The sequence below is a fragment of the Pectinophora gossypiella genome, chromosome 29, assembly GCF_024362695.1.
Source record: "Pectinophora gossypiella chromosome 29, ilPecGoss1.1, whole genome shotgun sequence".
NCBI lineage: Eukaryota > Metazoa > Arthropoda > Insecta > Lepidoptera > Gelechiidae > Pectinophora > Pectinophora gossypiella.
This window is the reverse complement of record NC_065432.1, coordinates 3,503,783-3,517,309: the sequence shown is the minus strand read 5'-3', so window position 1 is coordinate 3,517,309 and position 13,527 is coordinate 3,503,783. Positions and strand designations below refer to the sequence as shown.

Sequence of the window (13,527 nt, the reverse complement as noted above, 5' to 3'; positions counted from 1 at the left end):
CGGAAGGCACGTTAACCCGTTGGTCCCGGTTGCACTAGCAGTCGTTAATAACCATCAATCCGCACTGGGCCCGCGTGGTGGTTTAAGGCCCGATCTCTCTATCCATCCATAGGGAAGGCCCGTGCCCCAGCAGTGGGGACGTTAATGGCCTGGTGATGATCAAGTGGAATAATCCATCGCACGGTAACCGCCCCGCGCGCGTCTCGACTAAAATGGACGCTGTCAACACCAATAGCCGTTTGACGGCCATCTACGTAGATAGCATTCGAATCGTTTATTGGTCGAAATGCTGGGTTTATTGGTCGTTTATTGGTTGAGGGTCTTAACCAATAAATGCTGTCCACGTTAGATAGTCGTCGTATGGCCATTGGTCATTGGCCCACGATATAATTCGCGTCGCGCGCGGCGCGGTTTCCGTGCCGAGTTTGCTAGAGTTTACCTTCAATCTTCATCTTCGTCGGAGCCGCCACCTCCACCTCCAACTGTAAACATAACAAATATAGGTACATGATCACGTCCGTAGGTCCTGATGGGGTCGACATTTTTCTAGCTAAGTCTAATCACAGCGCCCAATTTATTTACGGAATGGGGCATGAAGAAAATGTGTTTATTTAAAACGTTTTATTAATTTCATTCATTTTCCATTTTAAAACCAACCGTCCGCCATTTCCCTGTCATTCCGCAATCCTTTCTTCTCTCTCGCTCACTCCTCGCTCTCTCTTTCACACACTTTTACGTTACGTTTAATGTAGAAAATAATACTTACGGAATCCCCCTGAAAAATAAAACATCGGATTATTTAAGTAAGGTAAACGCTCCTATTAACGCCACCCAAAAATCGACATCGTTTACCGCCACCTTTTTTAAATTGCGGATATTTTGAATTGTGTCCGAGATAGAAAATTGATTCAAATGTCAAAAGATACATGTATTAATTGACTATGAAACGAACATACCCTTGAGCGTGGGCAACAACAGTTTAATTTGTGATTGGTCTGTAAGTGTGCAGTGTCCGCGCAAGCAACGCGCTCCATACAAGCCACTACTGAAATGCATAAGCATACAACATTTTTTTCTTAAGGTTTTGTGTCCGATGAAACATAATTTTTCTTCATTTTAGTAATTATAACTACTTGTTAATACGTTTAAGAACTGAGAAAGCATGCTATATTTGATATTTGTGTTAGTTTTAAATGATTAATTTGAGTTTTAAAATGTGGCGGTGATAGAAGCATACATTTGCAGTTTGGTTACTATTACCGCCACCTATGGCGGCGATCGATATTTGTATGATATTTGTATTTTTTAATTATTTAAGGTAACATGCCCAATCATTCATAATGTTATCATCTTATTTTATAGTATGGTTCATGAACTATATTAAAATCTATTAACGCCACGCATTTGGTGGAATTCAAGTATCCTGTGCTGCATATAAGTTAATGTATTTTTTTAAGAAATGTATGAACAAGTAGTTGAAGTAATTATGAATTTCTAATTTAAATACTTTAGATATTTATTAAAATATGCTTTGAAACTGGTTATTACATACGTAGCTCTCATTTTGAATATTTATTTGTTTTCTTAAGGCTAATTTTTATGTGGCGGAAATTGAAACACAGAAATTACATACATGTTTCTATTACCGCCACCATAGATTCCCTCTTATGATTTATAGACAGGGTGATGCATTATTCTTCGGACTGACAGAGACGGACGGACAGACCGAAACGGACGGTCAGATAGAGACAGACGGACGGACAGACCGAAACGGACGGGCAGATAGAGACAGAAGAACAGACAGAGACAGAAGGACAGGCAGAGACAGACGGACGGACAGAGACAGACGGATAGACAGATACAGAAGGACAGACAGAGACAGGCGGACGGACAGAGACAGACGGACGGACAGAGACAGACGGACGGACAGAGACAGGCGGACGGACAGAGACAGACGGACGGACAGAGACAGACGGACGGACAGAGACAGACGGACGGACAGAGACAGACGGACGGACAGAGACAGACGGATGGACAGACGGACGGACAAAGACAGACGGATAGACAGAGACAGACGGACCGGCAGAGACAGACGGATAGACAGAGACAGACGGATGGACAGACAGACGGACAGAGACAGACGGATGGACAGAGACAGACGCCAATTATGTATATAAATCTATGAAACCAAAAGATTTTTCTGTAGTTTATGTCATAATTCATTTAATAAAAAAATAACAATAATAATAAAGTTTATTGAAAACTCCTCATACAGAATCATTTCGTCGACTCCCGAAATCCTGAGGGAGATTGGGAGTTTCTATAGACAGCTATATTCCACGAAAACATCAGGCGAAAGCATAGCTCGAGACCCTCGAGCCAAGCTTACCCGACACTACACTGAAGATATCCCGGACGTCAGCCTGTACGAGATTAGGATGGCCCTCAAACAGCTCAAAAACAACAAAGCGGCAGGAGATGACAGAATCACAGCAGAACTTCTGAGAGCGGGCGGAACGCCAATACTCAAAGCCCTCCAGAGGCTCTTCAATTCCGTCATATTTCAGGGCAAAACGCAGAGGGTATAGAGCGGAAGCGAGGTGGTCCTGTTCTTCAAGAAAGGTGATAAAGCCCTACTGAAGAACTACAGACCTATCTCGCTTCTGAGCCATGTCTACAAGTTGTTTTCGAGGGTCATTACGAATCGTCTCGCTTGCAGATTTGACGACTTTCCGAACAAGCCGGTTTCCGAAAAGGCTTTAGGCTTTAGGGTTTTACCATAGACCACATCCATACGCTGCGGCAGGTTATACAGAAGACCGAAGAGTATAATCTGCCACTTTGCTTGGCGTTTGTGGACTATGAGAAAGCCTTTGATTCGATCGAGACCTGAGCGGTGTTGCAGTCTCTTCAGAGGTGCCAAGTGGACCATAGGTACATCGAAAAGCTAAGGGACCTCTACCAAAATGCCACTATGTCAGTTCGAGTACAGAACCAGAGCTCTAATCCGATCCAACTGCAGCGAGGAGTGAGACAGGGAGATGTCATCTCTCCGAAACTGTTCACTGCTGCATTGGAGGATATTTTTAAGCTTCTGGACTGGAAAGGATTTGGCAACAACATCAACGGTGAGTACCCGACGCACCTTCGATTTGCCGATGATATAGTCCTAATGGCTGAGACCCTGGAAGAACTGAACACCATACTCGAGCATCTCAGTAACGCAACCCAACGAGTGGGTCTTAGCATTTATTTATTTATTTATTTATTTATTTATTATTGATGAGCATGAACATGACAAAAACAAAAATTATGTCCAACGACCATGTCGCACCCACTCCAGTTCAGGTTGGGAACGTTACACTCGAAGTTGTAGACCAGTACATTTACCTAGGACAAATAATCCAGTTAGGTAAGTCCAACTTCGAGAAAGAGATCTCTCGTCGGATCCAACTCGGATGGGCAGCGTTCGGGAAGCTGCGGAACATCTTCTCGTCCAAAATACCAGTGTCTCAAGACGAAAGTCTTTAACCAGCGCGTGTTGCCAGTGATGACCTACGGCAGTGAGACGTGGCCGCATACTATGGGTCCCGTGAGGAGGCTCGGTGTCGCTCAGCGGGCAATGGAGAGAGCTATGCTCGGTATTTCCCTGCTTGATCGAATCAGAAATGAGGAGATCCGCAGGAGAACTAAAGTCACCGACATAGCTCGGAGAATTGCAAAACGGAAGTGGCAGTGGGCAGGACACATAGCGAGGAGAACCGATGGCCGCTGGGGCGGAAAGGTTCTGGAGTGGCGACCACGTGTCGGACGACGCTCAGTGAGTAGGCCCGCTACAAGGTGGACCGACGATCTGGTGAAGGTGGCGGGAAGCCGCTGGATGCGGGCAGCGCAGGACCGATCGTTGTGGAGATCCTTGGGGGAGGCCTATGCCCAGCAGTGGGCGTCATACGGCTGTTGATGATGATGATTATTGAAAACAATTCGTTTACAGTTTTTGTTGGAACGCTGTCTTTCAAACTAGGTGAACCTGTATTTTAAGAGACAGTGCCTTCCCAATTTATGTATCTATTAACTACATTAACAGTGGTAAAAACAACTTTTTTTTAAATAAAGTATTTTATTGTACCTGAATAATTGGTTAGATATCTCGTTGGCGGTATTCGATGCAGCAAAGGCGGTAATAGAAAGAAACCGCAATTTATGTGGCGGTAATAGAGGAAAGTGAGTTTTCGGACATAAAATTATTTTTTATCCAAAATATTCACTCAAAATTAAAAATTCTTGATGTATTTAGCAGAAGACAGTCATAACAATACAAATAAAATAAATAAGCTGCACTAGCAAATACAGAAGTACTTAATTTCTGAGAGGTAATCAGAGCATAGCTTAACCTGGCGGTAATAGGAGCGTTTACCTTACTTTATTTTTTAACATTTATTATTTTAAGTAAAACACCATAATAAAGGGTTCTTTCCGCGTTTATAGTAGGGATATAAGACTCCCACAAGGAGTCTCATAAACGCGGTAAGAACCCGTTATTATGTGTTTTAATTATGATAATGATCGCGTAAACCTAAAACAATTAATTATTTTTAACAGTCCGTAGTCTAGTGGTTAAGCATTAGACTCACGATCTGGAAGTCCGGGTTCGATTCCCGATGGGAACATTGTCGAAATCACCTTATGAGACTGTCCTTTATTTGGTAAGGACTTTGTAAGTAAGATGATTCCGTGCTTCGGAGGGCAAGTTAAGCCGTTGCTCCAGGCTATTAGCCGTAAAAACATCTGCACCAACCCGCAGTGGAGTAGCGTGGTGGAGTATGCTCCATATCCCCTCGGGTTGATTGAGGGGAGGGCTGTGCCCACAGTGGGACGTATATAGGCTGTGTATGTATATTTACTGGTGAATGATTTTAGATTTACGCTTTATTTGCGCTGTAACGTTCTGCGCGCGAGAGCAGGACAGAAAGATAGAGAACAGCCTAGTGCGAAAGAGACAGACCAAGAAAATATACTATTCTGACTGACAGCTGTTTTTAGATGTATGTTATTTTATTAGTGTCACGGTACGGGTTCGAAACCCAGCCGGGCTTTAAACCTCTGAATCCGATTTTATGAGATTGAATTCATGTTTAAACCATTAATAATGTAAGTATATCACGTGGTTTCCAGTATTGGTGCCCGGTGAATGGCCATTTTAAGACCCCAGGGCTGTCGCGGATTGTAAAATATAAAATATATACAGGGTGTTAGTGACATCGTAACAAATACTGAGGGGGAAGATTCACACCATGATGCCGAGTTGATATCAAGTGGATTTTCTTGTCGCAAAATTCTGGAACTGAAAATAATTAAAAAAAAATACAAAAAATTTCATGAATATTCCAACAGGAATTCCCCTTGATATCAACTCAGAATCATGGTCTGAATCATTCCCCTCAGTATTCGTTACGGTGTCACTAACACCCTATCTACTTGTATGGCTACCTGTATGTACTTGTATGGGGTATGTAAGTGACATCGTAACGAATACTGAGGGGGCTAAATTAGCTCAGTATTCTGAGTTAATATCAAGTGGAATTTTCCATCGCAAAAGTATAGAATTGAACGTAATTAAAAAAAAAAAACTAAAAAATGTCAATTATTTTGCAACGGAGAATTCCACTTGATATTAAATCAGAATAATAAGCTAAATCATCCCCCTCAGTATTCGTTACGATGTAACTAACACCCTGTAATTTTGAATCTTACCAAATAAGCCGAGGCCTGTGTTAAGGAGGTCATCGCCTGCTTTCACAGCTGTAAATTTAATAATAATATCTTTATTTGTACCATTAAAGCCTTAAATATATGACTATATTTGTTTACATTTATAAGTATGTAGTTACAGGCTGTGATATAATTACTATGAGTCAGCTGTTATCCCTTGAAGTTTTAAAACTGAGCTGAGGATACCAGCTACCATATATCAATTAAGGACTTTCCAGAACAGCCTCAGTGGTCCAGTGGTTGAGCGTTGGGCTCACGATCCTAAGGCCCCGGGTTCGAATCCCGGTGGGGATACATCACAAAAAAATCACTTTGTGATCCCTAGTTTGGAACCATTACAGGTTGATCATCTGATTGTCCGAAAGTAAGATGATGATGAGGTGATGATGATGATGGTGATGATGAAGTGAGATGTGTGCAATAAAGTGTTTTATTATTATTATTATTATTATGATCCGTGCTTCGGAAGGCACGTTAAGCCGTTGGTCCCGGTTACTACTTGCTGTTGTAAGTATGTAGTCGTTACATGAGCCATGTCAAGGGCCTTTGCCGGCTCAGTAATAACCCTGAAACCAGGGTTGATGAGGTTGGTATTCCGCCTCACAACCCACACGATAAGAAGGGACTTTCCAGGCCTCGTTACGTTCATAATTATAACACATAATACCGGGTTCTTACCGCGTTAATCAGGGATGAGACTCCCGATATTAACGCAGTAAGAACCCGGTATTATGATATGTGTTTAATTACGATGATAACCGCGTAAACCAAAAACAATGTAAGTACGTTACGTTCGTTTCTTAGTAATATACTTGGCTAGTAATATTATGTAGTTGGTAATCCTCCACAAAGGAAAGAAAGGGTTACAAATGAGGAAGTGCTAGTAAGAGTAAGGGAAAAGAGACAAATACTGAGAATTATTTGAGGACAGGCAAGATGATTGGACACCTAATAAGACACGACGAATTTATTAAAAACATCATAGAAGGAAAGCTAGAAGGAAAGAGAGGAAGGGGAAGACCAAGAAGAGCTTACATGGAACAGATTAAAGAAAAGGTTAACGTTGTGTCTTATGGGGAAATCAAGGAATTGGCCTTTGATAGACTGGAATGGAAAATGCTACACCGACAAGAGCGTGGCTCTTAAATTGATGATGATGAATCCTCCACAAAAAAACCCACACGATAGAAGAAAAAAATCATCATCATCATCATATCATCCAAGCCGTGTCCGGCGACAGCGACTCCTAAATATCTAAATATTTATAACTACTTACCGTCATCAACGAATTCACCAGCGACTTCTGTAAACACACACAACTTTGGATTAAAATTTTAGACAAACTATAGTTTTAAAAGATTGAAAGTTAGACAGACGAAAGAATATTATTATAATGAAACCAATAAAGTATTTTTTTTTTTACTTTAAGTATTGTAGATTTGCCGCAGATGACATTAACTACTTGGCCGGACAAATGAGGAGCGCTGAAGGCTCTCACCCGGTACAACGTTTAAGACAACAGGCCTGAGGGTGCCCAGTTGGGCGCGAACCTCGGCTTAGGGCGTCGTCTGAGAGGAAAAATATTTGAAAGAATTAATATATAGGTATGTAGGTAGATAGCGATAAGCGCTGATTGAGGGAAATCGTCGACCACGCCGGCGGGGTCGGTATCGGGGTCCTGCAGTGGGTTAGGCAAGCGAACCTTGTGAAAAACAGGGTACTTAATGTATTACTTATGGAGATGATGATATTATATTAACTTACTTGGCACCACGCCTATTGCGCCATCGATACCACCATGTCCCTTGCCATGACCTGGAAAATACAAAAATATTTTTTGTAAACAAGTCATTTCAAAATTACGTGCTGTTGTGAGAAATGTGGGACTTTCCAGACTATTTTCTCCAAAGAAAATAGGTGGCGCTGTCCAAATTTGCCTTCGTTTAACCTTCTAATCACAAGGATAACAGACATATGCATTTTTATCTTTGTTTTTGGGTATAAATGATGACCCTTGTCGTTACACCCAGGCACAACACATCTTCCACCCATCAAAATAAACTATACTATTCTATTCTGATCAAAATAAAGTGAAGCAATAAAGTTAGAGATAAAAGATGCATATATACAGGGTGTTAGTGACATCGTAACAAATACTGAGGGGGATGATTCAGACCATGATTCTGAGTTGATATCAAGTGGAATTTCCTGTCAAAAAATTCATGATTTTTTGTGTCTTTTTTAATTATTTTCCTATCCATACTTTTGCGACGGAAAATTCCACTTGATATCAACTCAGAATCATGGTCTGAATCATCCCTCAAAGTTTTCGTTACGATGTCACTAACACCCTGTATATATTATCCACGAAATGAGAAGGTTAAACGAAGGCACTCTATACAGCGCCATCTTGTTTTTTTTGGAAACGTAGCCTGGATAATCCCTCATTGTTTAACTATTTTGTGTTTTGAATCTCGGCCCTGCCAACTGCCTTACTTACATTTTTTATACCTATTTTTCCTATTTTCTGTAAGTACTTAGCTTGTTTTTTTGTACTTAATTCATAAATAAAATTCGAAAATAAGTCGAATTTAAAATCAGATTGATGTTTGATCATCTTAGACTGGCTTCTATTTCTATATTTGGGTGAATATCGGAACCGGGGATCCTTTTCGATCTTTTTCATGTCGGAACCCAATTTTTCACAAAACAATAATATGAAATTTTTCCACCAAACTTGAAATTTTGATATTCACCCATTTCTATTTCTTTATTTTATAGGTAATTTATCTTTGGCCCAGTCAAGTCATCATCATCAATTTAAGAGCCACGCTCTTGTCGGTGTAGCATTTTCCATTCCAGTCTATCAAAGGCCAATTCCTTGACTTCCCTATAAGACACGACGTTAACCTTTTTTTTTAATCTGTTCCATGTAAGCTCTTCTTGGTCTTCCCCTTCCTCTCTTTCCCAGTCAAGTACCCAATTTGAATTTGCACTTTCCGAGTAGGTGTAAGAGTATAGTGAATGCTTACCATGTTTACCATGCCCTCCAAGACCGGGAACATTCCCTAATGCACCTTCAGCCGTCGACTCTAGTCCTTTAGGGATTTCTTCAGCCTCCTTGGCAAACTTACCCACATCTGGCAGAGGTCCTTTAAAAAAAACAACATTAAAAAATAAGTACCTGGGTGAATATCAAAATGTGCCAAGTTTGGTGGCGAACTTTCATATAATTTTTTCGTGAAAAATTGGGTTCCGACATGAAAAAGGATCCTTTTGGATTCTTTCCAATTTTTCACGAAAAAATTATATGAAATTTCGCCACCAAACTTGAAATTTTGATATTCACCCACCTACACTTTTTTATAACGGACTTATCAGGCCATTTACCCTAAAAAAAATATACCTAGTTGGCGCTGTACAATTTTGCCTTCGTTTAATCTTCTACTTTCCGAGATAAGACGTATGCATCTTTTATCTTTGTGTTTGGGCATAGAGTAAGAAATAATACGTATAGAACGGCAATTCTCCACTCTCCACCAGCGTCTGAGCTAGGTTTACTTCACCCCCCTCGAACACAGTTTAGAATTAAATCGTATGGCGTCAGATGTCAAACTACTTAAGTATAGAAGTTTTATTGGTTTTTACTTTTGGTTTTATGGCGGGAACGTGAACGACATGGGTTGCTTTCTTCACTGAATAATATAAATAATTAATATTAAGTGTTTTGTGGTTAATGATCGCGTTAAGTTAATCGGAAAAGGGTGAAAATCAAAATGTGCCAAGTTTGGTGGCGAACTGTCATATAATTTTTTCGTGAAAAATTGGGTTCGGAACCGAGGATCCTTTTGGATCTTTTTCATGTCGGAACCCAATTTTTCACGAAAAAATAATATGAAATTTGTTAGAATAGGACTAGTTTGTAAACGAAACTGTCTAAATTTATTTTGTTTGTTAGCAACACTATGTCACTCACTCTTCGATTTGACATTTCAATAGCGATGTATGTTATTTTCTTTCTCTACTTAAATAAAATCTGTGTTAACTCCTATAATCCTGGTTTTCTTTACCTATAACCCATCAAAATTTCGCCACCAAACTTGAAATTTTGATATTCACCCAAAACATTTTTTTTGACGTGACTTGTTGTAGATTTGCCGCAGATGGCATTAACTACTTGGCCGGACAAATGGGGAGCGCTGAAGGCTCTTCATAACATTCGCCATAGCTTACCTTTATGATGTTTCTTATGATGTGGTTTATGTTTTTTAGGACTGATTTTTGTCTTATCATCAGCGCCATCAGTAGCATCCTTAGCTTCATCGTCTGCGTCATCGAGCGCTTGTTGCTTTTCCTTTTCAAGTTCCTTGAGTTTTTTAGCGGCAGCCTTTAATGCCTTTTCTTTTTCTTTCAGCTGCTCTTTTACGTCATCATCCGAGTCATCATCATCATCATTCTTCTTATGTTTCTTTCCTTTGTTGTGTTTCTTATGTTTTTTCTCCTTTTCTTCATCTTCGCCTGAGTCGTTTTCTTCTGAGCTTGAATCATCATCATCATCGTCGTGTTTCTTGTGCTTTTTGTGTTTCTTTTCCTTTTTTTTCTCGTCATCATCCTTTTTGTCTACTTTTTCTGTAACATAAATGATAGTAGGAGGTTAAAATAAGATAGAACAGTGACTTTCCGCCCCGCACTAATTCGTATTGAGCGCCGACCTCAACTACTCATGGCCTGAACCGAGTAAACTATTTGTCTCCCTCCCACTTACGCGGTAAGAATGGCATTCCTGTATGGAGTGTCCTGGATCCTATGTATCGTAATTATAATAATAATAATAATAACTTTATTGCACAAAATAGGAGAAATACAAAATTAAATGTTCACTTAAAACTAAAGGTGTGCTTATAATCTAATTCGTTTTCAGGAGTTGTACAGGGGTCCCCAAACTATCTAAGTGAAAATGAAAATAATCATCTTACCTTCATCCTTTTTCTTTTCTGCATCTTTTTTATCTTTATCTGCGTCTTTTTTATCTTTATCTTTGTCGCCATCTTTCTTATCTTTGTCGCCATCTTTCTTATCTTTATCGCCATCTTTCTTTGCGTCTTTAGGTGCGTCCTTTGTGGCATCTTTAGCGGCGTCTTTAGCTACAAATTCGAATATTAGTAGGTTAAAGTAGGAAGGCTGAATGTTCTTTTAAAATCCATACTTCTTTGCTTAATTATTGTGTGTAGGAATCTCTGCCTTACAAGGTTAAAAGACATACTTTCCCAAACTCTACGGTCGTCCTAATCTGTGGGGTTGATTAAAAACATCAGAAGGGTTAAAAGGCCTTTTTTTTGACGTGACTTATTGTAGATTTGCCGCAGATGGCATTAACTACTTGGCCGGACAAATGGGGAGCGCTGAAGGCTCTCACCCGGTACAACGTTTAAGACAACAGGCCTGAGGGTGCCCAGTTGGGCGCGAACCTCGGCTCAGGGCGTCGTCTGAGAGGAAAAAATATGTGAATGAATTCATCGACCTTGGCGGGTCGATAGCGATAAGCGCTGATTGAGGGAAGTCGTCGACCACGCCAACGGGGTCGGTATCGGGGTCCTGAAGTGTTTGGTGTCGCGGTTAAAAAGGCCACATCGAAGCAATTCATCTAAAAAAAACAAAACTTAAGTATTGTTTTTTGACATTTGTTGGAATTGTGCACTTACTTTTTATATGCGCCAATGTCCAATTGCAATGATACTTAATTGAGTTTTAGATGAATCGCTTCGATGTGGCTTTTTAACCCACTGAAGTGTTTACTGCCGCAAGCTGACGGGCCGCTGGTTTCGCCAGGGTAATTGAGTCGTTTAGGTCTTTCATGGCTTCAGTTTTTCCATCAGGGGGGTTAAAATGGGCACAAAACAATGTTGCAATTTGACATTTGCGCATATAAAAGTAAGTGCGCAATGCAAACAAATGTCAAATAGCAATATTGCTTTCTTAGATAAATTGCTTCGATGTGGCCATTTTAACCCCCATGATTTTAACGCGGTAAGAACCCGGTATTATGTGTTTTTATTTATTGTAGATTTGCCGCAGATTGCATTACTTGGCCAGACAAATGGGGAGCGCTGAAGGCTCTCGCCCGGTACAACGTTTAAGACAACAGGCCTGAGGGTGCCCAGTTGGGCGCGAACCTCGGCTCAGGCGTCGTCTGAGAGGAAAAAAATATTTGAAAGAATTAATCCGTGTGTTTGGTGTCGCGAGCTGATTGGCTGCCTCTATGGTTAGAGCCATTTTAACCCCCCCAGATACTTATAAAAAGCGTTTTCCTTACCTGCACCTAAAGCTTTATCCGCGGGACTATCTGCAGGCATGCATACTGCAACGCCCACCTGTAACAAAATGTAAGTGTTGGAAGAGGAACATTCCAATCTGCGTTCCCCAAAAATACGTTAGATGGCGTTGTTAAGTTTTTTCTTCGTTTAAACTTCAAATTACATGGATAACACACATATGCATCTTTTATCTTTGTTTTTGGGTATAAATAATGACCGTTTTTATTACACCTCGATACAAATATATTCCATGCTAATTTCGTGTTTGAAAACACGTTTAGTAAAAAGTAACTCAAAAATTCAAAAATATCTTTATTCAGTAGCCGGGGAAAAGAAGCTGCAAGAAAAACCTCGGCACAGGGCCCTAGACGTTCTTTAAAAAAAATAAAAATAAACATAAAATATTGGTATACAATTGAGTAATTTAGCTGCCTAATATCAGTTCTCAGACAGTAGGTAAATCCCATGCATTCATATCTTCTAAATAATCACTAACTTTATAATAACCTTTTTTTGTAAAGTTTTTGTTTAACTACTGTCTTAAAACAGTTGAAAGGCAAATTCTGAATGTCAATGGGTTTGACTAGTTGGAAATGGCCACATCGAAGCAAATTGGAATGTGACATTTGCGCATATAACAGTAAGTGCGCAATGCATACAAATGTCAAATAGCAATATTGCGTTAAATGAATTGCTTCGATGTGGCTGGCCATTTTAACCCCCGTCATTCTGTTGAATAATACGGAATAATTAAGCTAATTACTTACCAAAAACAGCAGAATTATTAAGGTCTTCATTGCGATCGCCACACTGAGCCAAGAGTGACTATAAAGTAAAAAAATCGGTTTCTTATATATACCTAGTTAAACAATTCTTTGTTTCTTCACACTTAAGTAAATATTTTCAATCAGTTGAAAATATTTATGACGTAGATAACCTCTATTAGTTTTACGTTAGACGTGTGGCATTCAAAATTTTCCACATTATGTACTTAATTAATAATTATTATTAGAACAAAACAGAAGATCAGTTTTAATTTCAAATTTTGTTGATATTTTTAAATTTACTTAATTTTAAACGTCGTTTTCACATTGATTGAGATATGCAATATTTAGATTTCAATAACAGTAACTTTTAGTAAGTACCTATACCATTTAATGATAATTTTAATAACAAAACTAAATGCGTAGGAAAAATGCCTTCGATATTTATACTGTCTCGATATATAAGCTTACCAGTGAACGTCAGTGCAAGTCGCTTTATGTATTCAGATTGTAGCATACTTACGTACTTTATTATTTTATAAGTTAATACACTTTAATTTATAGTCTCCGTTGTCTAGTGGTTAGAGCGTTAGGCTCATAATCTGGAGGTCCGGGTTCGATTCCCGATGGAAACATTGTTCTTCTTCTATCGTGTGGGTTGTGAGGTGGATGACCAA

General features: G+C 39.7%; 2 protein-coding genes across 2 annotated transcripts in view; both read right to left on the bottom strand.

The window, feature by feature from the left end:
- LOC126379432 (heat shock protein 70 B2-like) overlaps positions 1 to 13,527 on the bottom strand; it is a 54,364-nt gene that overhangs the window by 11,033 nt on the left and 29,804 nt on the right. The gene's annotated exons all lie outside the window — the stretch shown is intronic.
- Positions 5,685 to 13,340, bottom strand: LOC126379561 (cylicin-1-like). Its single transcript, XM_050028363.1, has 9 exons — positions 13,322 to 13,340; positions 12,854 to 12,911; positions 12,086 to 12,143; positions 10,749 to 10,916; positions 10,006 to 10,401; positions 8,805 to 8,924; positions 7,537 to 7,587; positions 7,049 to 7,075; positions 5,685 to 5,802 (listed from the first exon to the last, which is right to left on the bottom strand). Exons 2-9 carry the CDS (start codon positions 12,881 to 12,883, stop codon positions 5,717 to 5,719), a joined length of 936 nt encoding a protein of 311 aa, XP_049884320.1. The 5' UTR covers positions 12,884 to 12,911; positions 13,322 to 13,340; the 3' UTR covers positions 5,685 to 5,716.